The sequence below is a fragment of the Centrocercus urophasianus genome, unplaced genomic scaffold, assembly GCF_019232065.1.
Source record: "Centrocercus urophasianus isolate 14NV4802_14NV808 unplaced genomic scaffold, USGS_Curo_1.0 seq_901, whole genome shotgun sequence".
NCBI classification, from domain to species: Eukaryota; Metazoa; Chordata; class Aves; order Galliformes; family Phasianidae; genus Centrocercus; species Centrocercus urophasianus.
In genome coordinates, this window is record NW_024885535.1 from 3,850 (window position 1) to 26,386 (window position 22,537).

Sequence of the window (22,537 nt, forward strand, 5' to 3'; positions counted from 1 at the left end):
TGATGCTTTGGAATTTTTTATCCATCTACACCTGGTCAAGACAAATGTGAAGTTGCAGAGGCACACGTGCGCCGTGGTTCATAGAATCATAGAACCACACAATTGCTGAGATTGGAAGAACCCTGCAAGATCACCAGACCAACACCAGCCCACGCCACCCACATCCCCACAGCTCTGGAACATCCCCAGGGATGGTCACCCTTGGAGGTGCTGATATCCTTTGTAAAAGGGGCTTTCCCTAATATCCAACCTGACCCTCCTCTGGTGGGTTACGGCCGTTACTCTCATCCACCTCGACTGAGATGGGACCAGACAAACTGGAGACCGCGTGTGTTAATTGATTTGTACTATTCCTCTTTTTCTGAGGAGGAAACACTCCTGCAGAGCAGGTGGTGCCTGGTCCTGCACCCAGCAAATACTTGGAGTCATTGGACTCCATTTTACGCACTCAGTATGGTGCATAGGAGAGCATGTGCCTGAGCCCTCCTCCTCTGTCACCTCTTGCAAGAAAAGAGCAGCTCCCATCTACCAGCAGGAGACTTTTCCCTCTCTGCTGGAGACAGAAGGGGAGGCAAAAACTGCTTTTCTAGTCACGACAGTGCTGGTACACGGAGCAATCCTTTCTTCCCACACTGATTTTTCCTCTATTCCTGTGAGTTTCACTGTCCTAGATGGCTGTAGCTGCTTTCCACGCTGCTTTGGCGGTTGGATGGTCTCTATGCCTCTCAGAATCGTTACGGTTGAAGACATCCAAGATGACCAAGGGCAGCCCCAGCCCATCCCCGCCATGCCCAATGGCCAGGTCCCCATGCAGCACCCCTCCTGCTGCTGGCCATCCCCACTGTGAGTTCTCCTGTCTGCAGGTCACAGCACACATGCTGGGTGCCAGGAGCACTCTGGGATGACACAGAGCTGATGCCCAGAGCAGCGAGTTCCTCAGTTCTGCCTCAGCGTTCCTCCCAAGCAGGGCGAACTCTCTGCATCCCAGCTCCTGTTTGCAGCCCTCAAAGAGCACCGTTGTGTTGGAGGAGGTCTGGGACGTGCTGCACGTGGTGCTGCTCCAGCCTGCATTTCACCAAATCGCCTGCAGGTCATGCTGACCCACATTCACCCCTCTGCTGCTCTGACTCACCTTTGTCCACCAGCTCCTCTTAAATAGGACGACGAGATCGAAGGCTTCGCAGTGTTTGCCGATTTCTCTCATCTTGTTTGATTTTCCACCCCACACACTAAAAGCAGAGGGTTTGCTTTCTTTGCACAGAACTCCCTGTCCCTTCTGCACTTTCCGAATCCCCTCATTGCATTATTTACCTGCCGTGGTCAGCCAGCCATTAAATATGTCAATGTTTGCCCATGCAGGCGCTCCGTCGCTGGGGCTGAGGATCTCATCTGTGCCACTCAGGGCAGCACAGGAAATTGGCTGACACAACTCCGCTTTGCCCAGCGCTTTTGTGGAGATTTCAATTAGAGACACTATTTTTTCTGTTGAAAAGTCCAGATGGTTCGGCCCTCTGGAGCACGGGCTGGAAAGAGCTTTGTAAGGCCTTAACTCTTTGTTCCCTGCAGGAGAAGGTGCTGCAAGGCACTGTGTGCCCAGGCTCTGTGCTGAGGTCACCCACGTCGTCCAGCAGGTGGGGAAGTTAAAATGGGGTGGGCTGGAATGGAGAATAGAGTTGGAGACTGCAGGTCTCCAGCAGAAAGCTGACTTTTATCAGCAGCACTGAATGAAGAGTTCCTTTGCACACACCTCTGGGTATCACAGAGACAGGCATCACTGAGTCCCAGAATCATAGAATCACGGAATCGCAAAATCCTTAGGGTTGGGAAAGCCCTCTGTGATCCCCAAATCCAACCCCAACCACACACAGAATCACACACAGAATGGTTTGGGTTGGAAGGGAGCTCAGGGATCACGAAGCTCCAACCCCCCACCAATGCAGGGCCACCAACCTCCCCATCTCACAGCAGCCCAGGCTGCCCAGGGCCCCATCCAACCTGGCCTTGAACACCTCCAGGGATGGACGGGGCATCACAGCCTCTCTGGGCAGCTGTTCCAGCACCTCACCACTCTCTCTCTAAACAACTTCCCCCTGACATCCAACCTCCAGCTGCCCTCCCCCAACTCCAAACCATTTCCCCTTGTCCTGCTGTTATCTACCCACTAAAAGAGTTGACCCAACCCATCCCATCGTGCCCACTGACCATTGGGGACCCACTGTCCCCAAGTCAACTGAGCTGTCACTGTGGGTGCAAACTCACAAAAACTGAGAATCGTTTGGAAAAATGTCTGAGCACCAGGAAGATAAACACTAAATAGAGAAATGCAGTTGTACAGCAGAGCCTGGGAGGGGCTGGGGGGGTTAATCACAGCTACTGCACAGTGCTTTCTTGCAGGGCACACAGCACAGGGCTGGAGCCAGAAGGGCTTCTGCAGCCTTTGGAAGTTGCCTAGAAGCCCTGCACTGAAATGCCTGAGATATCTCAAATGGTTGCTGGACTTCTGTGGTCTGAACTGGCAAGGGATCAAGAGAAGGGGAAGCTGGGATGTGGTGCTGCTCAGGTGTTAGCACCAGGCACAGAACAGGCTGAACAGAAGAGAGGACCTTCCTTCTCCCTTTGGTGATGTTCAGATCCCCAGGTGTGAAAAGGTGACGTTCACACAGCACACAGCATCGTGCAGATGATGTCTGCAGCAAAACCTTTCTCCACATCCTGATCCAAGTACTCACATAACCTCATCTCTAACAGCTGCCCTTCACCTGAATCCTGCCCCCGCATGCTTACTGCAACCCAAGCAGGGGGACCCCAAAGCAGGGATGCCCACTCTTATGGGGATCCCTTATCAGTGCAGCTCCTCTGAGCCAGTCCTGCTGAGCTTCCCTCCCCAGAGCTGCTTTAGGGCCTCAGCAGATGGCTGATGTTTTTGAGCCAGAGGGTGGTGAGGCACTGGCACAGGTTGCCCAAGGAGGCTGTGGATGCCCCATCCCTGCAGGCATTCAAGGCCAGGCTGGATGTGGCTCTGGGCAGCCTGGGCTGCTGCTTGGCGACCTGCACACAGCAGGGCTTGGAGCTGGATGAGCACTGTGCTCCTTTGCAGCCCAGGCCATGCTGTGATTCCATGACCCTCCCAGGGAGGAAAGGACATCCCTTCTGTGCTGCAGCCCCTCCATCCAGGCAGCGGGGACAATTTTGTCCAGCTCAGCACAGCCATTGTGGCCAAAGAAAACATGTTCAAACAAACATGTTCAATCCAACTGGCTGTGCATTTCTGAAGCTTTCTGGAGCAGAGAAGGATGAGGAACATGCACTGCTTTTCTTCCTCCCCCTGTGGAAGGGGACCTCCATGGTCTGGAGCAATCTTCAACCCAGTGCTGCTTTGGAGAGACATGAAACCTTGGCAGCAGCACACTTTGCTCCTTGTTTGAGAGCTGTGCTCCAGCTGTGCCGTGCTCAGTACTGCAGGGAGCAGCCAGAAACACTGACCTCCTCATCCCCATCCCTGTGCCCATCCCATTGCACCCCTCCTGCAGCCCCAGGCTCCCATCCCGCCCGCACTGCAGAGCAGTGCATTCTCACCTCTCAGTTCAGGTCTGTACACAGACAGGGCTCACTGTCAGTCTGTCACCCATCTCTGAAGAATCTCTCAGGAGAGAGGAGTGAAGCCAAAAGCGGTGTCAGTACGGTGATTTCAGGCAGCCATGGTCTGACCTCCTGGATCTTACTAAGCCCTTTCCTGTTTCCTTTGCCTATCTGAAATGAGCATTGATTTGAACGACTTCCACAGGCTTTTCATGGGAGGACCAAACCCCCATCTCTTCCTCCCCTCCTCATCATCCTTTCTCACAGTCCATCGGATATCAAGCACTGACCTCTGTCCCGTGCAGTAAATAGGATTAGGACTGGCTTAGGCTCAAACCATAAACATTTCCAGCAAACAGACGGACGCTGTGCCAAGTGGCAGCTGCATTCCCCCTCATACGTGGTTCTGGGAAAGTTTTTTTTTGTTTTCGAATGGGAAAATAGATGGACACCTCACATCCCTTCCTATATATATACACGTTCTGTGCTTCTGGGAAAAGGAATCAAGCAGGAAACCAGAAAGCACAGCTCTGTGAGAACACACTATTCAAAGACTGCTGCTGGCAGCCTCGTGCACATGAGTTGACTCAAGTCACAAATCAGAGGGAAACACAAGATTCTGAGCATACTGGCACAAGACAAATCAATCTTACGCTGTACAGTTGGCATGTTACAGGGTTATTTAGATTCTGGTGATCAGTGTTGAGTGTTCTATACTGGAAGGCTGAGTCTGGTTCCTCATTCAGCCACGGCTGTGCTGGGTAACCCTGAGCAGTTATTTCCATCTCCAGGACGTCTCCAGAAGACCCCATAAGCCCCTTCCATGAGCCAATGTACGCTGCCATGCTGCTCAGCACGCTGGCCCTCAGACAACCTCCAATGTACATCCATGCCAGAAGTGGGTCATCATTTCAGCATGTGTGGGCTAAGCGAGGAGGAGAAATGCTCTCCTCGGCCCTTCCCAGGGATGATGCTGAAGTTTGCAAACCAGATCATTGCTTCCTCCAGGCTCAGTGCTGTGTGTTCGCATTCTCCCAGCACGAGAGGCTGGAAGCTGCCTGGCATGTAGGGTAAATGATGTCAGAATCCCAGGGGAAAGAAACTAGAGGTTCCAGGGTGCATGAAATGTGAACATGTGCATGTAACTTGGGCTGTAAGGAAAGCAGAGGAAGAGAAACCGTGTTGTTCCGTCAGATTGGATCATTCCAAAGAGATTCCAGCTTATGCCTTTTCCAGACACACGTGTAAAAAACAGGTCTGGAAGGAGCCTGGGAGGATCTCTCTTCTGTGCCTTTGCCCTGAGACAGGCTCAGCTCAGCTGAAACCAGTGCTGAGAGATATTCAGAAAAAACACCTGTGGTGGTGACTCCATGCCCACGCACCCCTACGCCTGTTCCTACACCCACCCCCTGCCTCCCCTTGGCTTGTCTTCCCAAGATGGTGTCTTAGTCCCACAGGTGTGGTCATCCCCATCTCCTCGCAGTGTCTTTCTGCACTGCTCTCTGTTCTCTCCCTGCTGCCTCTGAGACTCCACTCCACGGCATCTCAGCTGCTCTCAACTCACCGCTCCAAGCTTTGTGCTCCTTATGGCCATCTGCCATTCAGCTTCCACTTTCTGATGTAAAGCTGTTCCCTGGATAGGCCTTGTTGGCACTGGTGACCATAAGAACTATTCTACTAGATGAAAGAAAGGGTCCCTACAGCCTGCTATCTTGTACTGAAGAATGGCCATTCATGGCCTTCAGGAAGGTGATTTACAGTTTGTCCTTCTCATTATATGTATCCCAGTGGCCAGTAATCAGCATAGAGGTTTCCTGAACTGGAGGCCACTCCTTGGCCATCAGACTCAATAGAAAATGATGAATCCATTCTGCATGAATTTTCTAACACCTTACATACCCGTACCTCCATCTCCCACAGCATGCAGGGGCAACGAATAGAAACATTCTGTATTTATCTACTCTTCCCTTTTCATTATCTGACAGACCTTTCTTGTCATAGAATCGTGTAATCATAAAATCACAGCATCACAGAATGGTTTGGGTGGAAGGGAGCTCAAGGATCACGAAGCTCCAACCCCCCACCAATGCAGGGCCACCAACCTCCCCATCTCACAGCAGCCCAGGCTGCCCAGGGCCCCATCCAACCTGGCCTTGAACACCTCCAGGGATGGACGGGGCATCACAGCCTCTCTGGGCAGCTGTTCCAGCACCTCACCACTCTCATAGTATTATATATAAATATATATCCTGTATTGCTTTTTTTGTAACTTCTGAGGGTTGAAGAGCCATTGTGTAATAATCCCACTTCTCCAGGGTCTATTCCATGCCCCCAACCCACTGCCACGCTGCTGTGGGGCAGCCCAGGGGGGAAAACTATTAGATTAGCTCTGACAAGCCTTGGTCTGGCAGGCACAGCAATAGGGGTTAAGAGTGATTTTCACCTTACAGCTGAGGTGGTAAAGCTAAATTTATTACCATGAGATGTTTAGATACAACAGGCTGCTGGGACATTGGAGGGGATATCTGTTAATCTGTGTTTGGTTTTGTAATATTGAGTTTGTTTTTATTGTGCAACACATTATGATTTTAATTAAACATTTCATGTCTCTCTGGTTATGGAAGGAGGACAGCCAACACCATTTCACCTCTGTTATTCCCCTGGAGAGATGCTGCAAGCATGCTTCTCGCAGAATTTATTATTATTTGCATTACAGATCCATTCTCACAATAAAAATGGCGAGTATTGCCAGTGTGCAGCAGCATCGCCAGGCATAAATCACAGGGAGCTATAAACACGTCGCCCCATAAACCATCAGGAAAAAAAAAAAAAGCCCGTGCCTGCCAGGGGAGCATCATAAATGGGAAAGATCATTTACTTCACACACTATTTTCACCCGTCAGCCTCACGCTGTTTGCGCACGGGGAGTTGGGCTCCGGTGGCTCCGATTGATTGGCTGCAAGGCCAGGCCAGGCCAGTCCTCGGGGCGCCTTATAAACCCTGCCCTCCCCACGCCACGACCTGGGCTGTTCCCCTCTGCATCCAGGCTCGTAAACCAGGCTCATAAAGAACCCAGGCTCATAAGGATCCCAGGCCCACGCTGCAGCACCCGGTGAGTACCTGAGCAACGAATGGCCTCTCGGCCACGCTCACGTTGTGCCCCTGCTCATCCCAGCGTGGCATTTTGGGCCGATGCTGGGGTGGGGGGGGTTGCACATCCCGCTGCTGCTGGGGCTGTGAATGCTGCTCGGGGCTGGGAGTGCTGGGTGGGATGGCTGAGTGCTGGGATGCTGCTGTGCTCTGGGCTTTGTGCACGAACCGGGATGTGCTCCCGTTGTCTGTGGCCTGGCTCAGCCAGCGGGAATGGCACATTCCTGTTCTTGCCTTGAAAGCCAACAGGACTCGGGCCTTACGGGTGCTGTGCCCCCGGCTGCATCACTTCACAGAAGGGCTGAGCCCCCACTTGGATGCTTGAGCTGGATGCAGTTGTGGAAACAACAAAGTGTCCCCTTGGGGAAAAAGAACGCAGATGTGCTGGGCTCACCCTTCCCAGCTCCTGTACTTGCCTACATTGAGGTGCCCCTAAAGCACCAGCACTTTGCTGAAGCTACTGGCAAAAACTGAGGTCAGAGACAGGCACTGGGGTGGCCTGTGAAGGATGGAGAGGGGGAGAGAGCAGCACCGCTGGCGTGTGCCCTCCATCAGGGACCTGCATGCCCACCAACCCCTACCCTGCGCTCCGGGATGCTGAGCAGAAGCACAGCCCTGCAGTGCAGTGCCACATCCTTCTGGGCTGGCCAGGAGCACTGCTCAGGAGGTGCCATTAATCTTTCAATTCATGCCCTATAAGTGGATGTTGATTTCCTCATCAGGGCTCATCAAAGCTCTAAGTGCTGTCCCACAATTTTCAGCTGGGTCATGGATGTACACCTCTGTGCTATGTGGTATATATGCAAGTATAATATAAGTATTATATATGTAAATGTACAAAACATGGATGTGTGATTATATATTTTATACATTCTAAGCATTTTGTACATTTCTGTATACATATTTATGTTATTTTTGTGCATACACAAGTAAAACATGGAGGGAAAAAACGGCCTGGAAGGAGATCACTCTTTATAACCCATAGGAGCACACTGTAAATCAGAACAGCTCAGCGGCCAGGAAAGCCCATTTCTTTTGGTGTTGTGTAGCATGGCAGGAGTTTCCAGTGTCTGACAAAGCCAGTTTTTCACCAAGGCTTTCTTGTAGAAGGAGAATCAACCCACAGTTTGCTCACGCCCAGCCCTTTCCCAGTGGATGCTAACAGCCTTTTGTTTTATCCACTTCCATATTGCTGGAAAGCAGTTGAATCCCAATATCTCTGAGAGTCCTGGATGTCTGCCAGAGGCTGCTGGAAGGGAGACAGGCAGACAGGCACCAATGCCTGCACACAGTTGCTTCTTTTCCCCCGTTCTCCAGGTGAGTCTGGACGGCAGCAGGTTAATTCTCACTTACCAAATGCTGTGGCGTAAGCGGGAAGGGGGAGAGCGGATGGCTCTCACCTTAGAGAGCACCGAGCTGTGAGCTGGGACCCGAGGTCCCCCCGCACCTCTTCCTTTGCCAACGTCAGCCACAATAGGGAAAGCACAGCTGCCCTTTGCTGGACGTGGCCAAAGCTGCGCCTTGCACGGCCAGGGTCCTCCTGAATCACAGGACCGCAGGGCGGTGTGGGTTGGAACAGGCTTTGAAGACGATCCATCTCCAGCCCCCCTGCCTTGGATGAAGTGTGGCTTGCCTTCTTCCTGAACACGGGGCTGCCTGCTGACCGAGGCAAGTCGTGGAGATGTGTGGCTGAAAAGAAAACCAAGCTGGGCTCCCTGGAGGAAAGGAAATGACTCTGGGGCTCTTCCTCACTTCCCATCAGTTACATGTTGCTTTGGCCCCAGAGCAGGAAGATGTTTGTCCTTGCTAAGCTTTGGGTTTCATTGCCACGGTTGCGAGCAGGCTGAGAGTTTAATGGGGCTAAATCATATTAGGAACATAATAGGTACATCGTGGAGGATACGCGTGTTTATTCAAAAAGGAACCGCATTGCAGTAAACCCTCCTGCTCATAATTCAGGCACTTTTTGACCTGCTTGCTTTGTACCCTACAGAAAGCATATTAAGACTGTAGCCACAAATATTTATTTTCATTAATCAGCTCTTGTTTTTCACCTCCACTGTTTTTCCCCATCCACACCAACAGTCTTTCAGTCACAGAAGGCACAGAGAGAGCTCAGGAGCACCGTTAGCTTCTCCAGCATCTTCGAGTGCACTGTCTCTCATGCAGTATGGATAGTGCTGAGTTCAACCCCATTGCTAAAGCAGTTCCCTACAGTAGGTTGCACTAGCAGGCATCCAGATGGGTCTGGAATATCTCCATAGAAGAGACTCCACCACCTCTCTGGGCAGCCTGTGCCAGTGCTCCATCACCCTTACCGTGAAGAAGATCTTCCACGTGTTAGTACACAGCTTCCTATGTTCCAGTTTTAAGCCATTACTTCTTGTCCTATTGCTACACACCACCAAGAAGAACCTGGCCTCTTCCATTTGCCTTCCACCTCCTTTCACATATTTACAAACACTGATCAGGCCCCCTCTCAGTCTTTTCCCCAGGCTGAACAGACCCAGGTCTCTCAGGCTTTCCTCATATTGGAGATGCTCCAGGCCCTGTCTCATGCCTTTGTCTTTCCACCAGACTCTCTCTAAATGATCCCTTTTGGGGATCTTTTTGGGACCAGAGAGCTCAGAGTATTCCAGATGCAACCTCACTGGGGCAGAGCAGAGGGGAAGGATCCCCTCCCTCGCCCTGCTGGCCACACTCTGTGCAATGCACCCCAGGATGCCATTGGCCTTTTTGGCCACAGGGCACACTGATGGCTCATGGTTACCTGCTGCCCACCAGGACCCCCAGGTCCTTCTCCACAGAGCTCCTCTCCAGCAGCTCAGCACAGACCTCTACTGATGCTGTGGCTGTTCCTCCCCAGGCACAAGAATCTATATTTCCTCTCATTAAGCCTCGTCAGGTTCCCCCCTGCCCAGCTCTCCAGCCAGTCCAGGTCTTGTTGAATGGCAGCACAGCCTTCAGGGGTGTCAGCCAAACCTCCCAGCTTTGCACCATCAGCAAACCTGCCTGGGAGGGGAATCTATCCCTTCATCCAGGGCACTGATGGAGACGATAAATATATGATGCTTATTTATTGTCCTTCAACAAAGCAGTTGTGTCTGACCGATCAAACTTCGATTAGTGTTTCTCATCTGTTTCCAACGTTGAAGTCTTCACTGAGACACCAGAGTGTGATTTTTCCCATCCTCAGGTCCTTCCACCTCCAGTTAGCACCCAACATTGGTCGGTTTCTTAACAGCTTAGTCTTGGTTGGGGTGACTGTGAAAAAAGCATTTACTCAAAAGAGCAACTCAGCCTGTGGAATCTGTGGACAAAAACCAGTAGTTGCACTCACCAGGAATGTTTTAACTTTAATATTCAGGTAAAAAACGTCTGTATTTTTTAAGAAAAGTGGATTCTTTTTTAAAAATAATTTTACAGTTTAATGGTCAGCTGAGAGTGTAGTCGTATGCAACACTAAGGTAATCATGACAGTGTCCTAAGTGACACAGAGGCATCTGCACAGTGGGGAGGTGGAAGAATGTGGGGCTTGTCATTGCACAGTTCTCTATGCAGTGGAGAATCCAACTGTGGAGTTTCTGTTGTTGATTTGTTTTAGGTATAGGTCATGTGAGATCTGAGCTGGGATGGAGCATGACTCACATTCCACGTGGGAATTCAATGGCTCCTTCTATCAGCCTTCAGCTTTCCTCATGATGGGCATCCCAGGCCTGGAAGCCTTTCACCACTGGATCTCCATCCCTTTTTGTGTACTCTACCTTGTTGCTCTCTTGGGAAACTGCATCATCCTATTCGTCATAAAGAAGACCCAAAGTCTTCACGAACCCATGTACTACTTTCTGTCCATGCTAGCAGTCACTGACCTGGGGCTGGTTTTATGTACACTGCCTACTACTCTGGGCATTTTTTGGTTTAACATCCGAAGGATTGGTTTTAATGCTTGTCTCACTCAGATGTATTTCATTCACATACTGTCCTTCATCGAATCCTCTGTGCTCCTGGCAATGGCGTTTGATCGCTTCATTGCCATCTCCCATCCACTCAGGTACCCCTCCATACTGACCAAGACGACTGTCACAAAGATAGGGCTGACAATCATACTGAGAGGCACGGTCTCCCTTCTTCCAATACCTTTCTTGCTAAAGAGGTTAACCTACTGTGGGAAGACCGAGCTTTCTCATTCTTTTTGCTTCCATCCTGATATCATGAACCTAGCGTGTGCAGATATAAAAGTCAATATCTTCTACGGTATGATTGCTTTGTTCTCAATGGTAGGGATGGACTTTATCTGCATTGTGCTGTCCTACATCCTGATCATTAAAACTGTTGTCAGCCTTGCGACTAAGGAGGAGTGTCTCAAGGCTTTGAACACATGCGTCTCCCACATCTGTGCTGTGCTAATATTCTTCATTCCAATGATTGGACTGTCCATGATTCATCGTTTTGGAAAGAACTTTCCTCCTCTGGTTAGCACTTTGGTGGCCTACACCTACCTTATAATCCCACCTGCTCTCAACCCCATTATCTACAGCATAAAGTCCAGCCACATCCGTGAGGCTTTGTTCAGGGCACTGAGGAGGAAGTGTGAATCTGACTGGTAATCTCTGCCACCAGTTCTGCCAGAAAATGCTGGTGGACATTTTTGTGCTCAGAACTACTGGACCGGTTTCTTAGTGCTGTACCCATGGGTGTCACTGCCAGGCAAAGGAGCTGCTCATCCCTCAACCCAGAGCTGTGGTCTTTCCTATTTCATCCTAGCATGAGGCTTGGTCCTTTCCAACAGCCTGCACACACCCCGGGTGTGGAAGCCACACTTTTGGGGAAACAATTACAGGAAAACGAGCTTCTCCTTTTGAGTCACACATTGCAGCAGAGCAAGGAACCTCTGCGATATATTTCATGGAACCTAGCAGCCAGATCATATGCAAGCTTCACCTGGGCTCCCTTGCATGGGATCATTGCTCCCTCATTGCATGTTGCTGCATAACTAACCAAGACCACAAACTCCGCAGGACAGGAAGAGGCCAAACGAGTCGAAGTCACTCTGGATATCACAGTGAGTAATTCTGTTCAACTGGAAACACCCCACAGGACAGAGATCATTTCCAGAGGTTGAGCACAGAGCGTTTTTGGAAGATGACATCATTGTAAGTGAACCCACAACTCTTGGTTCACTTAACAAACGGCTCAGCCCTAACCTTCATCTGTATTTCTAAACTGCCATACACACAGTGCTGCTTCTGCATCTCCTCTTGCTTTCTTTGAGCCTTACTATCCTACCAAGTCTAATATTCAAGCCATTGGTTTTTTTGTATTGAATGTAAAGTATGTCTACCATATATTAAAATAAAATACATGTATCACTGAAAAGGAAAAAAAAAGAAAAAAAGAAGACAAAGCCTTTTTTTTTTTCTATTTATCTAATAGGTTGGAGTTGTTTGAAGCCTTCAGGATTTGCTGTACTTGAGTACAGTACTGTATGAGTTAGGTGTGCATCAGATGGTGCTTGGGGGTCAGGTGTGGATAGCTCTCTCACTGAAGAGAGGTTTCCAATCTAAATAGGAGTGGCTAATCCTCCTGACATTAGTGACCGTGTGCTACAGCCTTCCAGCTAAGATCCATCAGGCACCAAAAGTTGCCCTCACAGGGATGGGAAATGGAGGTGTCCAGGGTCAGGTCACACATGGATGTGGCAGTGTCTCCAAGCATCTTGCTCTTCACCAAGATGGATCTCAGCCAGGCAAGCAGAAGGGTTTCACCACCTTCTTGTCTTGCTTCGTCCCACAGACAGAATGAAACTGCCCCAAATCTTCCACACCTCCTGTGTTGCACTTTCATTGGTTTTAAGCCACATTTGGGGCAGATTGGGCCTTTGTGCAAAGAAGGAATGGTCTTCATTTACCCTGTGGGGGTGAAGAAGCAGAGGGTATTGGGACAGCACTGCATACCAGAACTGGGCTGTTGCTAAGCTTCTCCCCACTTCAGACTAACCCAGAATTGGTGTCTTCATCTTTTTTTGGTCTATTCATATCTGCACTTCTAATAAAGACAGAAAAGAATAATGAGAGTACTTCTCCATGAGAAAACGGAAAGGGAGAAGGGATGATTCCCAAGGGGAGGATTCCCAGGACATTCTTTGCATTGTGCTGTGTTAATTACTTTGCAGCGTCCCTGTGGGTCCTCACAGAGGGTGAAATACTGTTCAGTAGAACACCACAAGACCTTCTGTCCAAACAGTAGGCACAGCAGCTCCTGCTTGCATTGAGTAGCACCTGGTGGGAGCTCTTTGCTCAGAATACCTACGGTCCAGGCTGGTGCTGGGGCCAGCTGCTATCAGAGGAGTAGGAGAACAAGTAAGTCTTATGGCAGGAAAGCTTACAAAAGAGCCTTGGTTGGAGATGCTCAGCTAGCAGGATCCTCACACATCCTTTTTGAAATTGAAAATTTGATTGAAAATTGAAAATTTGCAGACTGTTCTCAGAAGCAACAAAAGCCAGAGGAGCCAGAGGTGCTCCAGCAAGGAGACGTGCATTCAGATGGTGGTGGTGAGACAGAGGAAATGCATAGGGTATGTGTTAGTGCAGCTGGAAGCCATGCTGGAGTGAGGATGCAGTGCATCTGATGCACCTCCATCACCCAGTTCAGCACAGCTTCATCTGCCTTTGTGTTTCCTTCCCAAATGGAGCAGCTGGAGGGCACCAGGCAGGTGTTCAGGATCTGAGAACCGGTATAAGGCACTGTCCATTAGGAACACGCACTCACAGATCTTAGTGGCTGCTTCTGGGAATGGGAAAATTAATTGTGGTTTGACATCTGGGAGTGAAAAAAAGATAGACGAGCCACTTAAACCTACTAATTCCTATTCTGTGATGCTCTGAGCTCTGCACTTTGTATCATGGGATGTGCAGTACTTGCTGATGGATTTATTTCCTATGAATCAAGAGGGCAGTGCGAGACACATCACAGGCATGGCTTAATGAGGAAAGGAGAGGAGATGGAGGAGGAGCAGGAGAACAGAATGGAAAAAAAGGAGTGGAAGGGGAGGAGGAAACACACGGCCAGTGTGGCTTTGTAGAATTTAAAGGAAAAAAAAGTTCAGATGAAAAATTCTGGTCAGCTCCAGCAACAGAGGAAGACAGCACCGAGCACTACGACAATATCAGCCCATTCCCCAGCAGTGCCCATGTTCTGAAATCTGAACATACACGCTTCAAAACCCTTGGCAGACAGTGTACAGGAGGTGAAGAGATGCAGGAAATGGAACACATTCCCTTCTCACTGCTGCACGGGATGGGAAAAGCAGAGAGGACTGCTCAGTGGTGAAGGCTTTTCCACCACCTGCTTTATTCTTGGGAGTTCACTCCATGGGACAAATCTGGTCAATGTTTATGAGTATTTTCTGAGATCAGCCACAGTGGTTGCTGTCAGTGGTCCTCTGGTTGGGATGGCTTCTCTGCCTGCATGTGCTCACCTCCTGCCAAATGCAGCCACTGGGGATCAGCCAGGGAAAGCAAATCTGCACTCCCTGCTGTTTTATTAAAGGTATGGATGGACCCAGCTCTCTGCTCTGCATAAAGCAAGCTCCTCCTATGGATGGTGTTGGTCACACTAGCAGTCCAAAGCCATTAGCCATTTCTGAAAACGTTGGTGCATTCCTCAGTGCTGAAGGACTAAAGATCAACTGAAACGTCCAGGGAGTGTTGACTTGTTGTGTCTCTCCCAGTTGCATTCTCTCAAAAGGAATGAATAGGATGGCAGAGTTTTAGCAATGAGAATCATGCTGTCCTTACACTTCGGTGGGTGCAGGTAAGTTGACTCAGACACTTGCTGGCAATTACTGAAGCGTTTTGTGCACTCTGCTTGCATCTCGGTGCCCACTTGCACCTTGGTGTAAGTGGTTTGCTGCAAATGTCCTTGCTAGAATAGCTTTCAAACAACTTGATACCACCAGTCTGCCTACTGTGTTTGTAAATTGTGTACAAAAAAACAGCATGTGAGTTTTATTTATCACAGAGTCAGGATTGGAATAACGTCCCATCAGGGAAATGAGCTATGATTTCTGTTTTAGGATGAGTGATTCAACACAGACGTGCAGTAAAAACAGAGTTTTCTGCAAACAAATGCTACTTTTAGAACCATTTGGACTAGTAATCTGTAGTAAAAATGTGTAGCATCCCTGTTTTACATGGGTGGGGTGTGGAATTTGTTGTCAGAAAGCTCAGCGATGCTGCAGACAGCCTTGCTGTGGGACTCAGGCAGGGTCTGCACCTCTGTTCCAGCCCTCCCAGACTGCCCCAGGAAGCTGGGGTTGTACAGCTATGTGGTGGTGACACTGCTGTTGTTTCAGGAATTGGTGCTTGTCCTTAACAGCTTTAAATCCCACTGTTTTTAAAATTCTGATCTATGTGAACAGAAGGGCAGATTAAAGCCTATGTTTCTGATGGCAGCGTAGCGCATACGGGAAAGGCTCAAGCAGAACTGGAGCTGTGCAGGAGCAATAAAAATGTGTTTTATTTGATTTTGCCCTTGCAGCAGAGGACGTGCCACAGCATAGCATGACTGCTCTTCACCCTGCATGCCATGCCCTTCCCCAACAGCTCTGACCTCAGCCCATCCTCCTTCATCTTGGCCAGTATCCCAGGGCTGGAGGCTGCCCATTTCTGGATGGCGATCCCTTTGTGCTCCGTGTACGTTATGGCTGTCGCAGGCAACTGCATGGTGCTGTTCATCGTCAAGACGGAGCCCAGCCTGCACGTTCCCATGTACTTCTTCCTCTGCATGCTGGCTGCCATCGACCTGGCCTTGTCCACCTCCACGGTGCCACGTGTCCTCGCCTTCTACTGGTTCAACACCAGGGAGATCAGCTTTGGAGCCTGCCTCGTCCAGATGTTCTTCATACACACGCTCTCGGCCATTGAGTCCACCATCCTCCTGGCCATGGCTGTGGACCGCTATGTGGCCATCTGCCACCCGCTGAGACACGCTGCCATCCTCACCAACGCCACGACAGCAAAAATAGGGCTGGCAGCCATGGTCAGAGGAGTTCTCTTCTTCCTGCCCTTGCCTTTGCTCCTGCTGCCCCTTCCCTTCTGCAGCTCACGGGTGCTGTCACACTCCTTCTGCCTGCATCAGGACGTGATGAACCTGGCCTGCGCCAACACGACCCCCAGCGTGGTGTATGGCCTCACCGCCATCCTGCTGGTCATGGGGCTGGACGCCCTCCTCATCTGCATCTCCTATTTCCTGATCCTCAAGGCTGTCCTGCGGCTGGCATCGTGGAAGGAGAGGCTCAAGGTGTTCAGCACCTGCATTGCCCATATCTGCGTGGTCCTGGCCTTCTACGTGCCACTGATCGGGCTGTCAGTGGTGCACCGGTTTGGGAAGGATCTGGCCCCGCTGGTCCATATCATCATGGGGAACATCTACATCCTTGTGCCAGCTGTGCTCAACCCCATCATCTATGGGGTGAGGACTAAAGAGATACAGAGGAGGATCCTAAATTTCATTCACATACACAACAACAGAACTGCCCAGTGACTTGTGCTTGGATGTTGTGTCCTGTTCCCACTCACTGTCTCAACTTGTTTTACACTCAGAGTCCTTGGAGCTGGGGCTGTCCTCTGTGCAGCACTCAGCACCCTGTAGGATCCTCTAAGGTGCTATCACAGGGTAAAAAGAAAATAACAGCTGCAAACTGCTTCCAAGAGTGCTTACTCCACCAAACCTGGAGTGAGTCTACCATGATGATCCAAATCCAACCCTGACCCAGCAGAAAAAATGTCTCAGCAAACTAACGGAGTCTTGACACTGCACTTCTTTGTCCCCATCTCCTCTCTAATTTGCACAGCTGAGTGAATGCCACAGTCGTTCCTGAATGATTCAGATTAATTCATGGGTTTTGCTCGTGATGTGCTCACTGTCCAAAAACATTTTAGCAAAGTTTTTGGCTAAAATTTAAGTGAAATAACTGCGGGTAACCTTAAAGGTGCAGGAATGCACTTTAAAAGTGCTCCACCTCTATAGTCCTGTTCTGATCTACTGGGTGTCCAGTTAACACAGCTCCGACCCCTCACAGCTCACAGCTATTGACAGGGGTTGTGAAAATAATTTTCATTTATAATTATATTCTGGAAAACCAGCCTCTCAAGAGAGAAATGAGGAAGTTGTAAATGTGAGGGATAGTCCCAGCTGAACGAATCACTATTTCCTAGTGGAAGGTGTTTTATTCTTTGACTTCACACGTGTATGAATTTCCAAATGAGCTCAAGATCTCCACCTTCCAGATTTTTCTTACAATTCCAAGGTATTCTGCATTAAATCAGAATATCTCATAGCCTCTCCTCACAAGAGTCTCACAACTCTTCTTTCAGTGGGAAGCTATAAAACTCTTTAAATGTGATGGAAGCCTTCAAGTCTTGGAGCCAATGAAGATGTGAAAGATGATGCAGTGAAGTGCATTTGTTTAGGCTGGCCTTCACCAATCCACAGGCACATGCTTAGAAATGTAGCTTACCAACACTGTTTTTCTGGAGAATAGAAAAGAAAAAAAGAACAATGTGCAAGACATTTTTCATTGACATCATCTCATAATTTGGAAAAAGGTTAAAGACCTTGGGAAGGGATGTTGTGTAATTGGACTTGCAATGAAGCACACTGATTTAAAGATGTTCTCATATCTTTTCCTTCCCCAATCCATTGAAAATCTTTATGTACTTCGTCTTTGTAAAAATGATTTCTTCTTCGTAAATAGAAAAAGATCCAAGCAATCCTTTCTTTTCCCTCTTGGCTTAATCTCTCGCCTTGTTGCTTGTTGGCTATTTTAAACTGTGCTCTCCATCCCCGAGGTAGCTGTGGAGTCTCCCTCCTTGGAGATCTTCAGAAGCCATCTGGGCTGCATTGCCACGGGCAGGAATGTGTTTGCTGTTCCCACAGATCGACTCTGGAGCAGCCCCTGGAATTCCTCTGGTGAGAGGGCTGGGTGATCTCTAGCTGGCTGTCTCTACACAGGTGAGTAACAGAGAGGAAGTCATCTGGGAGCAAAACCCTTCATGTCAGGACATCTCACAGATGACCAGAGGTACCAGGGACTTTCGTGATCTGTGCTCCATTAGGAGATCCAGGAGCTCTTGAACACTGCTATCTCCATCAGCAGAATATTATCAAAGAATCCATGGGGCAATTCGGGTTGGCAGGGAGCTCCAAACATCTCCAGTCCAAACTCCCGATCGGCGCAGGGTCAGATTCAGGGTCAGAAAGGAAGCAAAGCTGTTCATCCAGTCTGCTGCTGAAAGCCTCCAAGGACAGATGTAGGACAGCATCTTTGGGCCTCTGTTGCAATGATTGACTGTCCTTACTATGACTTTTTTTCCTCTTTTTATCTGGCTTGAACCTCTCATTTCAACTCACACTTGTGTCTCTCATCCTCCCACTGCACCACGCTGTGAAAGCCTGCCTTCCTCTTCCCAGTTACGTCCTCATGGGCAGGGAAAGGCTGCTCATCTTGGGAAGAGCCAAAGCTCTGAAGCTGAACAAGCCTATTTTCCTCCTCAAGTATCACTGATCCAGCCCCAGCCACCCTGCTAGCTATCAGATGAATATTCTCCCCACTGTCAGTGCCTTTTATGTGCTAGGGCCCCAAACTGGATTGGCTATCTAGATGTGGTTTAGCAAGTGCTGGGTAACCCCTCGAGGACACGGCCTATCACTGTCTAGAAAAGTCATCCCAGCACCCAAAACAATGAACACTGGGAGGGACAGGTAGAGAAGGAGAAAAGACCAAAACAGAAATGCCAGGGGGTGTAATTCTGCACTGGCTCACAACATACATGTGGAATCATGCTTTGCAGTCAAAGAGTCATAGGGTGCTTTTTTTTTAGTGCTAAATGGATCAGAATCCTTGGGGAAAGCCCACAGAATTTTGTTTAGCTATGAAAAAAAAAAAAAAAAAAAAAGCATTTTGGAAAACAGCATAAGGAAAATGTATTATTTCCATCAGAGAGAATGGAAGCAAAGAAAAGCAAGCAAATACCTCAGAAGTGCAGAGGTTCAAGAGCTCTCCTCCCTCACAGCTGCCAGGAGTGGGCACACAGAGGCAGCCGTGGTTCTTGTCCAGAGCAGCAGACCAGGGAGCCCTGCTCACTCTTGAAGCTTTCATCACTGTGCTGTCTTTGACGTGTGGTTTATCACTGTGGCACCTTGTCCAGCCACCAGCACCGCTGGCTCTGAGGATGCGTGGGATGTTTATGGGATTGCATTTGTGGGGTATTAAATTCCAGAGAGAACTTTATGCCTGTCTGTCCTCCTGTCCAGCACAGATCTTCTGTTGCACCAGGGCCGTCTTACATCTTGCCCCTAACTCCTAGTTGTGCTGAAAGAGGATGCTCACCCAGAGCATATGCTGCTTTGCTTGAGGGCCTTCAGCTGGCAGATGATACACTGGAGTGTGGTGTGATTTCTTCTGATTGCCAGCTAACACTGGAGGAAAAGGAGTGTCCTCTTTGTAGTCTGTATTTCTGTAGCTTTGGACTCTACGAAGCACATTTTGCTATAAGCTTTTCTCCTAAATTAAAGCACATTTTATTTCAAAATATTTTCATTTAAGCAAGTTACAAGTAGCTTCTACCTGGGACTTAAAAGCAATTTCATCCCTTGTCATTTTTGTCAGATTCTGTTTTATTAGAGCTTGACGGGCAACATATTTTCATAAAAATGGAAACAATCTATACCTGCCTAATGTGATTGGAGAAGTGTGAATGAATTCTCCAGAGGTGCGCTATGGATCCAAGCACTTTTCAGATGGCTGTGACATTGAGGAATGGCTCCTGCTTGTTCTCCATATGTCCCTTATTTTGTTTCCTTTTGTACTGAGAGAAAAATGAATAAAGGAAAATGAATGGACCATCCTGAAAATGCTGTGGTTGTTTTTTTACTAGCCATCCACTTCTCAGAAAGACTGTTAATAGAGCCACAGAGAAGGGAGGTATGATGAATTCTTCCTTAAGGAGCTTCTGGGTCCCTGATACACTTGTTCACTGTGGAGTCCCCAAGTCAACATGATCCTGAAGTAATAGCAGGCTGCAGTGAGAGCACACGGTGTCTGAATTCCTCTCTCCACCATGAGCAGGACCAAGTGCCACAGGTGGGGATGCAGAGTTTGCTGGTCTTCACTCAGCCCCAAGTACCTCACAGAGGAAGAGGAAAGAACCAAAGTCACTTGAAAAAGGGAGAGAAAAGGGAAAGGAGAAAAAAGGAGAGAGAAGTAGGGGAAGGCAGAACGCAAGGAAGGCTTGCATACAAATGGAGAGAGAACAGGAAGACACTGGAGCACAGAATTGGCAAAGGAGTCAACAAGGAGTGACATGAGACCAGTGCAGCGGTTGGAAATGAACTATCAGTGTTGATATGTTCACTGATTGTTGGGATTAATAGAGTTTAAGACAGTCCAAAAGAAAAAAACAAAGGTTTCTTACAGAAATTTCTTACAGAAATTGACATGGCCAAAGATTTGATGCAGAAATGTAATAAGAAGCTTCATCAAGAGGAAGATGTCCCTGGCAATGACAGAGAAGGAGGCTTAGACTACCTCTAAGGGACCTGCCCAACCCAAATCAATCTTTGATGCTATACTGCATGGACACCACAGAAACAGCATAGAGAGGTACAGCGTGCCCCAGTGCAGAGCAAGTAACTCAACAAACTCTGGAAGATACTGCAAGAAAACTATAAAAAACTGTAAAAAAAACTATAGAAAACTGTAAGATACAGACAGAAAACTGACCAAAGTTTTAGATCAGAACTGTACAACAGACGATGAGGTCATCGGCATTGACGTGGATAAAAGTTGATTTCTTTTGTGTTTCTCTTTTGTCTCCCTAATTACATGCTAATTGGCAGGGGAAATTCAGAACTCTGCTAAGATTTACCTGTAGCTGATAAATATCTCCTGGTCCCCACAGTGCCCAGTCCCTGCCTGGAAACCTGCAGAAGGCGGGTGAGTATGGAGGGCTGGGGCAGAACTTGGCTGGTCTTGAGGCTCGCGCTCTCCCTGGACGTGCCGTGCCCTCCCTTCTTGCTGCTGCTGCACCTCTCCCACACAAGTGACCACGGCCCCAGGGCACTTTCTGAAGGCTCTTGCCAGGTCCCCAGCACTGCCCTGGCTGTGCTGCAGGGCTTCTCAAGCAATCCCTGTCCCCACCTATAGGGAAAATCCCGGGAGCTCAGCCATGTTTGGGGGCGGAGTGAGCTGCAGTGAGTGCAGGACAGGAATGGGCACTGCAGGAGCACTGCCGTGGAGGGGGCTTCTCCAAATGCGGGGCCACTGCCTCGGGGCTTTGCTCTGCAGTTGCATGTTTCTCACCCATGGCAAACACCCAGTGCCTCTGCTCACAGCAGCAGGCAGCTTGCTTCAGAACAAAGCTTCTGCGGAGCCGGAGGGTTGCTGCCAATGACTTTGCATCCCCTCTGTGCCCTTTTCCAGGTTTGCTTCGGACTGCTTTGCATCTGCAAGTTCTTATTTGCAAATTCAAATTCAGCAACAATCCTTTTTGCATGCTGTATGAGTTTCAATAGGGCCAAGTGTCAGGTCCTGCATTTTGGTAACAACAACCCCAGGCAGCCCTACAGGCTTGGGGAGGAGTGGCTGGAAAGCTGCCTGATGGAAAGAGACCTTGGTGTGCTGTTGGACAGTCAGCTGAATGTGAGCCAGCAGTGTGCCCAGGTAGCCAAGAAGGCCAATGGCATCCTGGCTTGTATCAGGAATGGAGTAGTGAGCAGGACTGGGGAAGTCATCCTGCCCTGTACTTGGTACTGGTGAGGCCTTACCTTGAGATCTGCGTTCAGTTTTGGACACCTCAGTACAGAAAGGACATTCCAAAGAAGGGCAACAAGGCTGGGGAAGGCTTGGAGAATGTGGCCTATGGGGAGAGACTGAAGGAACTGGGGCTGTTTGGTGTGGGGAAAAGAGGCTGAGGGGAGAGCTTACTGCTCTCTTCCAACAGCTGAAAGGGGATTGCAGCAGAGCAGGGCTGGTCTCTTCTCACTGGTGACAGGATGAGGGGAAATGGCCTCAAGTTGTGCCAGGGGAGGGTTAGGTTGTATATCAGGAAAAACTTCTTTACAGAAAGGGCTGTAAAGCACTGCAATGGGCTGCACAGGGAGGTGGTTGAGTCCCCATCCCTGGATGTGTTTAAAAATGGATGTGGTGCTCAGAGATTTGATTTAGGAGTGGGTTGTGAGAGTATGGTTGGGCTGTGATTGGACCTGATGACCTTTAAGGTCTTTTCCAACCTAAGCAATTCTATGCTTCTAGGATTCTTAAGACACTTGGTGAAGTGGGACAGACAGGGATACTTGTAAGTGGGAACTTCCAAGTGGGGGGGGAAGGGGGAAGTTCTTTACCCAGGGAGTGGTGAGGTGCTGAACAGCTGCCCAGAGATGCTGTGGATGCCCCGTCCTTGGAGGTGTTCAAGGCCAGGTTGGATGGGGCCCTGGGCAGCCTGGTTTAGCATTTAACGTGGAGGCTGGTGGCCCTGCATGTGGCAGGGGGGGGTTGAAGATTCATGATCCTTGAGGTCCCTTCCAACCCTGGCCATTCTGTGATTCTGTGACTCTGTGAACTGACAGACACTTGTGGGAAACGTGCTCTCCCGAACCAGTGCAAGCAGCTGTCCCAGGGCTGGCTCTCTTGCACTTCTAAATCCACGTCTCCCTGACGTCTGTGTTTGCTGCTGACCACATCACCTCGAGGGTGTTGGATGCTTTGTGACAGCAGCCTTGAGGGTAGGCAAGAGACAAGAAGGGCTTC

At 49.3% G+C, this 22,537-nt stretch overlaps 2 protein-coding genes across 6 annotated transcripts; both read left to right on the top strand.

Annotated features, from left to right (window-relative positions):
- The first annotated feature begins 6,610 nt into the window (after positions 1–6,610).
- On the top strand, positions 6,611–18,704 carry LOC122171680 (olfactory receptor 51E2-like). 2 transcript variants are annotated; one of them, XM_042839403.1, is made up of 2 exons: positions 6,611–6,691; positions 15,268–18,704. In XM_042839403.1, the coding sequence occupies exon 2, from the start codon at positions 15,316–15,318 to the stop codon at positions 16,270–16,272; it is 957 nt and encodes a 318-aa protein (XP_042695337.1). In that variant the 5' UTR covers positions 6,611–6,691; positions 15,268–15,315; the 3' UTR covers positions 16,273–18,704. The 2 variants fall into 2 exon arrangements, with proteins under 2 accessions (XP_042695337.1, XP_042695336.1); XM_042839402.1 differs by lacking the exon at positions 6,611–6,691 and adding an exon at positions 11,717–11,791.
- Positions 6,613–12,065, top strand: LOC122171679 (olfactory receptor 51G2-like). Of its 4 annotated transcripts, none has more exons than XM_042839397.1 (3): positions 6,613–6,691; positions 7,933–8,046; positions 10,334–12,065. In XM_042839397.1, the coding sequence occupies exon 3, from the start codon at positions 10,362–10,364 to the stop codon at positions 11,334–11,336; it is 975 nt and encodes a 324-aa protein (XP_042695331.1). In that variant the 5' UTR covers positions 6,613–6,691; positions 7,933–8,046; positions 10,334–10,361; the 3' UTR covers positions 11,337–12,065. The 4 variants fall into 4 exon arrangements, with proteins under 4 accessions (XP_042695331.1, XP_042695335.1, XP_042695332.1 ...); XM_042839398.1 differs by having other exon boundaries at positions 6,627–6,691; positions 7,930–8,046; XM_042839401.1 differs by lacking the exon at positions 7,933–8,046 and having other exon boundaries at positions 6,614–6,691.
- Positions 18,705–22,537: the final 3,833 nt, after the last annotated feature.